Source organism: Mytilus trossulus, chromosome 4 (assembly GCF_036588685.1).
Source record: "Mytilus trossulus isolate FHL-02 chromosome 4, PNRI_Mtr1.1.1.hap1, whole genome shotgun sequence".
Taxonomy (NCBI): Eukaryota; Metazoa; Mollusca; class Bivalvia; order Mytilida; family Mytilidae; genus Mytilus; species Mytilus trossulus.
In genome coordinates, this window is record NC_086376.1 from 27,297,370 (window position 1) to 27,307,373 (window position 10,004).

The following is a 10,004-nucleotide window of genomic DNA, read 5'->3' on the forward strand; positions in this document are numbered from 1 at the left end:
CACAAACAAGTGTAAAAGAAAAACAAACGATCGCATAAGGATATTCAAATTCATAAGTAAAAAGAACCAAAACAAACTGGCAATGCCATGGCAATGAAGAAAAGTTATAAAAAACCTACGAAGATACAATCAACTGTACATAGAACACAACATATACAAAATAAAGACTGTCAACACGAAACCCATCAAAAGCCGGGTGTATCGCGGGTACTCCGAACGGACAGCAGATCATGCTTAACATGTTGCATCCGTCATTTAATTACAACCCCATTTCACATTAATACAAATGGTGAATAATTGCAATTTTGTAACTACTAGCCACTTAGAGCCCTTAATATAATTTTGATTTTGCACCAATTGTTGAAAACGGTTAAAAAAATCACGAAGTTGTTCGGTATACAAATCTCGTTGGTTTTTATAACAATAAGAGTACGCTTACATTGAGTTATTACATTGGTTGCAATAAATTACATTGATTTCCCAGTTAGATGAAAACCGATAATTTCACATTTGAAATAAACGTGGTTATTTCACTCTCTGACGTCATACAACAATAGGCGTTGTCAAGACGTCGATAATGTCGGATCAAAACAAATTGTGAATGCGTAAAAAAAAAAATAGTTCCTTACATTTTTTAAATTAATTTCTTTAAAAAAAGCCATTTGCCAATGTAATAAAAAGAATAACGAATAAAAGAATTCAAATATCGAAAAATGTTCAACTCGTGACCGAACAACTCATGCGCTACGCGCATTCGTGAATTAATGTGTTGTTTGGTCACTCGTTGAATATTTTTATCAATTTGAATTCTTCGATTAGTTATTCTATAAATAATATACACAGCCAATTTTGCATATGTACTATGTATATACCAAAAATCTGTAGTACTGGAAATCTACTTTTCATATTCAGTATATTTTGTTACTCTAAAAGTATTGTAATATTTAGGTACCTGTATTTTACAGTACTTGATATGTACTTGAAAATTTAAGTACTACATATTTTTGGTTACAACGTTACATTTTATGCATTTTGATAGTATGTCTACTTCAAATCTCTTAATTATGAGTTTAAAACATGGAATATTGTGATCGCTTTTGGTATTATTTCTGTACCAAAATTTTAAGTACAAATCAAGTACTGTAAAATACAGGTACGTAAATAGTACAATAATTTTAAGTAAAGAAATAGTACTAAATATCAAAAGTAAATTTCCAGTACTACAGATTTTAAGTACAAAAATAGTACCTATGCAAAATGGGCTGTGTAGGAGGGATTTGAAAATACATATGTTATCAAGTTCATATCGGAAAATTTCGAATATGGAAGTTTTCACTTTAATACAAAAACAAAACACAATATTTGTTTTTGGCATTATAACTGTAATCGTGTTTCCTACCTGAATTATAAAAATTAATAATCATAACGGATACAATTAATAAATGAAAAAGAGCAATTTTTCTTTTCAATTGAAAATAATGCAGTAATACTATGCAAGTATGTACCATATCAAAATAAGAAGGTGTGGTAAGATTGCCAATGAGACATCTCTTCACTATGTGTTCAATTCCTTTCATAACAAAAATGTGATATCGCTGCCGGTGTACTACTGTAGTCCTTGAAGATACAATCAGCTAAAGGTTTCGATACTGACAATATAACCTATTTGTCATACATTGATCGAGGTTTTAAAAGATTTTATGTTCAAGCAAATTTGACATTAGGTGGATTTGACAATTCTATTTATGTTCCTGTTAGTCACAAAGTTACGTTGTCAAGTTCCTTTTTATACAGACTTGAATTTAAGAATTTAAACATTGTGATAGAATGTTCCTGTGGAAGTGCTATGGTTAAACATTTTTAAAGTGACATTTCTCCTGTTTTTTTTCCTTATTCTACATTTTGCAAAACAAATTTTCTGTATGATACATTAATCTTCAAAAACAATAAGTTACTTATACCAAATTGATATGCCTAACATGTTGTTGCTGTATTGATATTGTGTTATGGAAGTATACCCTATATCTATTGTTTTTCTATTGAATTCACTAAATTATATAACATACAGATAATGTAAATATATCCATTCCAATCATTTCCAATTTGAGATTCCGACAAACGGGAGATAACCTAATTTGACTTATATTCCTTTGCCAATACGCAGTGGGAAAATCGACAACACAATATAAAATCAAAGTGAAAAAGTGGCAAAACAATAGTTTTTTGTTACCACACCAATTATTGGTTATTTTCAAACCATAATCGTACAATTTATAGAAATTATGTCTTTAGAAATTTGTTTGCTGAATATGAATATAAAATATTAAAAGCAAATATGAACATGCGAAATATAACGGTCTTTCCAGTCAGCAATTATCGTAGTGCTTAGCATATCATACTTTCTTTAAAATGCGATGATGAACGTAAAACTTACAAATTGTCGATTTCAGACGGTCTTTTCCTAACTCTCTGTTCAGATTATATCTTAGGAATACACTCTTGTTTGTGTGTCAATATCGAAGGAAAATATGAAGATATGAAGCACATTGATACTCTTTATCTCAAATTCTCTTAAATAAATGGGATACAAGCACTCAATAGGTTTTTTGTCGATTCCCGTAATTGACCCTGCAATCAGAGATCCCTTTTAAAGTTGTCTCCCTTTATAAGAGGGATAATTAAATTTTATTTACAATGGAGAGCGAGCAGAAAGAGCAAATTTACCTGTGCTTAATGCGAGTAAGCTCTAAGGTTTTCAAATCATTTAATTAAATTAATACTTTTGACAACAGGGAAATTATTTTTCATGAAAAATTAGTTAAACCGCCGATACATCACTTTCAATTCACATTGGTTTGTATTGGCAAGAGCCAGGTTTGTCTAGTATGGAACCAGTCAATATCAATAATGTGGTCCTTTTTTTTTTTTTAATTTAAATTTCCTGTTGACAAAAGTTTAAATTGTTTGAAAAACTAAGGATTTTCTTATTCCAGCCATATATTTCCTTAGCCGTATTTGGCACAACTTTTTTGGAATTTTGGATCCTCAATGCTCTTCAACTTTGTAATTGTTTGTCTTTATAAATATTTTGATATGAGCGTCACTGATGAGTCTTGTGTAGACGAAACGCACGTCTGGCGTACTAAATTATAATCCTGGTACCTTTGATAACTATTCTCATTGTTAATTTATATGCATATACAATTAACACACCCAAATATCAGAGTGAAAAGTAAAATACCGAACTCTGAGGTTAATTCCAAACGGGAAGTCCCTTATCAAATTTCAAATCAAAATCCCAAACGCATCAAACGAAAGGATAACAACTGTCATAGTAACATATTTTTTAAAATTAGACAATAGACCTTTGCGTGTATATTTCAAATAACAGGAAAATCATATTTTTATTTCAAAATGTATTATTGTTGTTTACAATAATCACACATTCGCTCAGTATCAATCAGGATTCTACTTCGTCAAAATTATCTCCCCATTACGCCAGTTTATTTTCACAATCGTAGAAATGCAAGCCATTGTAGGGATGACGCGCTACCTATCTTGAAAACCGATAAATTTATCCACATTGCATCATTACTATCCTTATATGTCAGTTGTATTTTAAAAGACAAATATATCAAGTAGCTAATGAACATCAGTTAATGATCTTGTCTGCATTGATTCAACTTAAAACTATTGTCTGATCGGTTCTCAGGATGAATTTTCGAAAATTCATAAATATTTTAAATATTTCTTGGAAAGGCAAACTAGACTTTTTAGTGGTTGAAGACTATAAATCATAGTTATCACATACACAAAAATATAATTTTTCGAAGATATGCATTTTCATCGTCCAACTTGAAAGACTGTCGACAAGTACTTTCAGTAAAAAAAATAGCTATTCGAACACACCTACTCTGTTTTTGTGATTCATTGGATAGGTATTTCACTTGACCCATATATTTCATCTTTTAGTACTATGATTTTTTTTATGTTATAATACAACCTGTAGCTTTGATATATAAAAATGATAGAATCTGAAGCGAAACGATGTATGAAATATTCTTGCTTTGTACAATGTCAAGACAAAATATTTAACTCAAACACGCCCTAACATGAAAAGGTGCACTCGATTTTCTCTTTTCGATACAATTATTACCCATTTTGGGGAATTTGTTCTTGAATCACATAATGGAAGGGCAGACACGAAAATTACTGAACTATTAGATTGGTATGTTTTCCGTCCGTGGTATTTTTGTTTTAAAAAATCGGAGGTTATGCATTTTCTACATCCAACTTGGAAGATACCCATGTCGGCGACTTATATCTAATTGTTCTGCCAAACTATGTACTAAATAAATTGAAAACTTATTTTAAAAACACTTCGTAATTGAGAAGAAAGTTGTAATTTTGTTTGTTTCTATTAACTTTTAAAATTTTTGTCACTATAGTAACATTACAGTAAACATTTCTCGCCTTCTCTAACAAAGAGCTTCGATTTTTTTGTTCTATTTCAACCGGGTTTCCGACTTGTATGGTAACCGACGTGAACAAATTCTTAGATTTCGTCACCTTTATAAGTTGAAGAGCTACTTTTCTCTATTGATCACTTTACAAATGCTTTTTGTAACTAACCATGAACTAAAACCTAACACATTAATTTTTATAAAGTACTATTTAATAGTTTTCTTAATCTTGGAGAAGTGTATGACAGAGATTCTCCTTTTTTGAACTTTATCTTTTGCCTTTGCCTTTGCGTTTGCCCTTGTCTTTTCCTTTGCCTTTGCTTTCGTTATTGTCAATTTCTCTGGCTTCGCCTTTTCCTTTGAGTGCCTTATTTGTTTTTGCCTAGAATAGATTTAAACATGAGAAATAATAGTGCAGAGTCTCATACAATTGATTTAATCATATCTTTGAAATTTTAAACACGTCATTGTTTTATACGAAGAAGATTGCAGGGTACAATAGATAGCTTGAGGAAATTAATTTAATTGAAGATGCTCGTTTTATACATATTAAATTGGTTTCTATTAAATAATATAAACGGTACCAATTTTCTACACCAAATGTGAATTTCGACAATACATGTCTTTTCAATGACACTCGGGGTCAACATATAATAAAAATGCTATAAATTCATACCATGCATTGAATTGGCTTATCAAAGGCTCATATTTTAAAAGAAATTCACGTTTATATAACCATATTATGTTAACCTTATTTGTTTTTGAACAAGTAAAATATTAATTAAAAGTTACATTCAATTAAACAATTCAATTAACAACTTATGAAGATAAATATATTATTTTCGTTTATCATTTTTATTTCATAATACGACTTTCAAAGTACTAAATTCAAAAGTATAACTAAAAAAGTATAAATTAAGTGTCTCTAAACTAAACACACTTTTGTCTTGCAATTACATTCGAAGTTGAGTTTGTCAAAATGAAATAAATCTTCGAAATGTAAACGAAGTTTCTGATGTTATCTGATATTTAAAATAATATCTGATTAAGTAAATACCGTATCTTCTTGGCAAAAATCATTCGTACAAGCTTCATATTGTTTAACTCGTTTTTTGCATATATTTTCCATATATCCACAGTACCGGAATCTCAATCGTACACAATTTTTCCTACATAAAGTCCAATGAGACCATTGAGGTAAGTTCGGATCTTCTGCTGTTAATTCAGTTGCACTTGTTGTTACTTCCTCTGTTGATTCTGTCTCTGTTGTAAATTTCGGCGGAAGTGAAGTCTCTGTAGTCGTTGTTAATTCAGTTTCAACTGTTTTAACTTCCTCTGCAGGTGTTGTTAATTCAGTTTCAACTGTTGTTACTTCCTCTGCAGTTGTTGTTAATTCAGTTTCAACTGTTTTTACTTCCTCTGCAGTTGTTGTTAATTCAGTTTCAACTGTTGTTACTTCCTCTGTAGCTGTTATTAATTCAGTTACACCTGTTGAAGTTTGCTCCTCTGTTGTCGATTCTATTATTGTAAAATTCGTTGTATTTGCTGCTTCTGTTGATGTCATTGTTGGGATTAACTCATTGAGCACGCAATTACCATAGTAGCATATCTGAATATAGTTTTATAGAACATATCTAAATGGACATTATCATATATAGACCAGTTATTAGACATATAACATTATGCATTTACCTTTCATAACGGTTGCCACTTCTAGAGAACAACCTGATTTCATTCACGGTATTAAGCAGATTTATGTTTGGGGTTGTGTAATGTTGTTTTTATTGTATTGTGAATACAGACATTTTATGTTTTAAAGTGTTGTCTTATTCAGAAAATTGAAATATTGTAAATGAAACCACTGTCAATCGAAATTTCCCTTTTGAATATATCAACGGTTTAGTTGAAATGGGCTCTAACCTATCTGACAGTAAGTGTGAGTTCTCATTGTCTCGGTGAATTTTCGAAATTAAAACTATGCTTAATACCTGTAACTTGGCGTCCACAAGGTAATAGTTTCTCTGGCTGTTTATGACGTCTTTACACTAAATCCATTGGATGTTGGATGTGTACGGATTGATAGTTTAGTCTTAGATGCATGATTTTTTTTATTAGTTGTTAGTGGCTTTCAACTAGCTGTTAAATAACTGCGAGTACTCTCAAATGTGTTCATTTGGTCTTTTTGTGTCGGGATGTATAAGTACCTGGCCACGTCCACATGTATTTTTGTCCATCTGATGAGTTTAGCCTTTTGCAACTGATTTTTATAGTACGTTCTTATGTTGTTCTGTTATACCACTGTCCCAGGTTAGGGGGAGGGTTGGTATCCCGCTAACATGTTTAACCCCGCCATATTATTTATGTATGTGCCTGTCCGAAGTCAGGAGCCTGAAATTCAGTGGTTGTCGTTTGTTTATGTGTTACATATTTGTTTTTCGTTCATTTTTTGTTTACATACATAAGGCCGTTAGTTTTCTCGTTTGAATTGTTTTACATTGTCTTATCGGGGCTTTTTATAGCTATCTTTGCGGTAAGGGCTTTGCTCATTGTTGAAGGCCGTATGGTGACCTTTAGTTGTTTATGTCTGTGTCATTTTGGTCTTTTATGAATAGTTGTCTCATTGGCAATCATACCACATCTTCTTTTTTATATTAAACAATGTATTCAAATATCTTGTATACTGCCAGTAACTGTGAGTTCTCTTTGTCACGGTGAGTTATCGAAAGTTAAAACAACACTAAAAGAATGTATTAAAAAATCAGGTGAAAAGGCTAACTTTAAAGACTAAGACTACTTTCCCTCGATGATCTATACAAAACTAAAGTGTTTTTTTTTTTTTTTTTTTAAGTTAAACAGCTTAATATTCACTAAAGTCTATCATTAAAGTATTTCAAATAAAGGCAACAGTAGTATACCGCTGTTCAAAACTCATAAATCCATGGACAAAAAACAAAATCGGGGCAACAAACCAAAACCGAGGGAAACGCATTAAATATAAGAGGAGAACAACGACACAACACCGAAACGCAACAGCACACAGAAACGGACCAAGCAACAGACAATACACCACGAGAATAACAAATATAACATCAAAACCAAATACATGAATATGGGATAGACAAGTACCGTGCCACGTCTTATCTCAAAAATAAGAGAAAACAGAAACGACTCAACGTTAAAATGCAACACACACACAGAAACGAACAATATTATAACAATGGCCATCTTCATGACTTGGTACAGGACACTTTTAAAGGGGAATAAAAGTGGTGGGTTGAACCTGGTTTTAAGGCATGCCAAACCTCGCACTTTAATGGCACAGTTAAATATAACATTGAAATGAAAACAAAATATTACAGGACTACAATACAAATAAAAAGCAGAACATATTAGACAAAGAAAAGCATGATTAATAGATAACAAAAAGCATCAGGTTTAAAATTCAATACGCCAAAAACGCGTCTAGTCCACACGAGACTCATCAGTGACGAAAAAAAATATACACAAAACCGACAATTGCACCAAAGTTTTGCAACATTCCCTTAATTCTGAATGCTATTGCAGCAAGGTTTAACTTTCTAAAAAAGCTTTTGACTGCTTAGCACTACCCTAATTAAAGGTAATATGTGTGCATGTGGTTGTAAATTAGTTTTGGAAATTAATGTAGAATTTTAAGATATTGATTGATAAAAAATTGATGTTGTGAAGAGTGTCTGTATGCGTTATATACCCATGCTTTTAAAAAACCTAAATTTCTTGTTAAAAATTCAAATGATTATAAATAGACACGACTCTAGGATATCTATGGTGAGTTTATTTACAACCACTGGGTTGAATGCCGTTGTTGTTGGAGGTTTCTTACCAACACAGAAGTCAGCATTACTGTGTGGACATGAATTAGCATTGATATGGTACTTTCGGAATTATGGGTCGTCAATGCTATTCAAATTCACATTTATGTTGTTTTTTAATGTTTGATTCGAGCGTCAATGAGAGTCTTTTGCATACGAAAAGCGCGTCTGGTGGTCACAAATTTAATCCTGGTATCTATATTGCATTTTATTGCAATACTAAATTTTCGTCCTAAAATTTTGTCTCATCAGTTAATGTTATTGTGAACTTTTGTTCGTCTTCATCTGGTTTGTTCGGTTTTCATGCAATTATGGCGAATATTGAAAAGTGATTATATGTACAGTGGTTGACCTCTGTATATGTAGTTCATACGTGTTTCTCGTTTCTCGTTTTTATATAGAGTAGACCGTTAGTATCCCCGTTTGAATGGGATAACACTAGTAATGTGTTGGTGCCCTTTATAGCTTGTCGTTCGGTGTGAGCCAAGGCTTCATGTTGAAGGCCGTACATTAATTTATAATGGTTTACTTTTTATAAATTGGTACTTGGATGGACAGTTGTGTTATTGGAACTCAAATCTATATATAAATATCTTTCATACTTACAGAAGTTACATTACATGGGCTTCCATTATATCCATACATAGGATAACAAAAACCTTCGCTCAAACTAACACAATATACAAGACCCCAACAGTACGAAGGATTGGGCTCCTGTAATGATATAACTGAGATGTCCATGACCAAACTTATATTTTATTTTCAACTTTGAATTTTTGAAATATTAAGGCTATTTGTACCTCGGGAAATACCTTGGCTGTATATGAGAAAACTGAAGTAATTTAGTCCTCAATGCTATTCAACTTCATATTTTATTTGTCCTTTTTAACTTTTTTTTGGTTTCGAGCGTCACTGATAAGTGTTTTGTAGACGGGTATCTATGATGAGTTTATTTACATACCAATATTTGTATATCAAATAATGTTAATTGATTGGTCACAATGTTTTCATAATGTTTATACCAAATTTGGAACATAAACTATACAAAATGACTCTACTACGTCTGACCTATAAACAAATACTTCACTGAGCTAATCAATCTAAAATATTTTACTTTTTAACGCTCGATGTAAAATATCGACAATTATAATGCCCACCCATGTTAAAATGAGCATAGAGCATGAATACATCAAAGATTACAACAATCCTATTAAATATTTAACAGTTCAACCTTAAGAAGTAGTCTATAAGCAGCATGTAGAATCTCATTCAAAGTTTGTACGATCACTAACAATAATTTGATTAAATAAGATTACAAACACTGTCTATCCTCTCGGTCGTTATACATATATCATTGTAATCGGTAACATATCAAGAAGCAATCGTGTTAATATTTTGGATTGAATTATTAAAACTGTTCGTATATAATTGTTCTTATGCAAACAGTAAATTGAATCGAGAGAACATTTTGTATTAACAATACAAATTCTATTTTCTTTACCTGTTAATAAATTACATAAAATTTTAGAGGATTGCAAAACAATGTCATATTGCAGTCCTAAATATGAAATAGTTCAAATAGTAAATGCATATTGTTATTTTACACTTTTTACAAATATTAATTGCACTAAAGATAAAAAAAAAACATTTTATTAAAATCAAATATGGCAATAATGTTAACTCTTACCCC

The 10,004-nt window shown here is 31.3% G+C and overlaps 1 protein-coding gene across 1 annotated transcript; it reads right to left on the bottom strand.

The window, feature by feature from the left end:
• Positions 1–4,731: 4,731 nt before the first annotated feature.
• LOC134716534 (mucin-2-like) lies at positions 4,732–9,020 on the bottom strand. Its single transcript, XM_063579544.1, has 3 exons — positions 8,921–9,020; positions 5,521–6,072; positions 4,732–4,845 (listed from the first exon to the last, which is right to left on the bottom strand). The coding sequence occupies exons 1-3, from the start codon at positions 8,957–8,959 to the stop codon at positions 4,732–4,734; spliced, it is 705 nt and encodes a 234-aa protein (XP_063435614.1). The 5' UTR covers positions 8,960–9,020.
• Between the last annotated feature and the right edge of the window lie 984 nt (positions 9,021–10,004).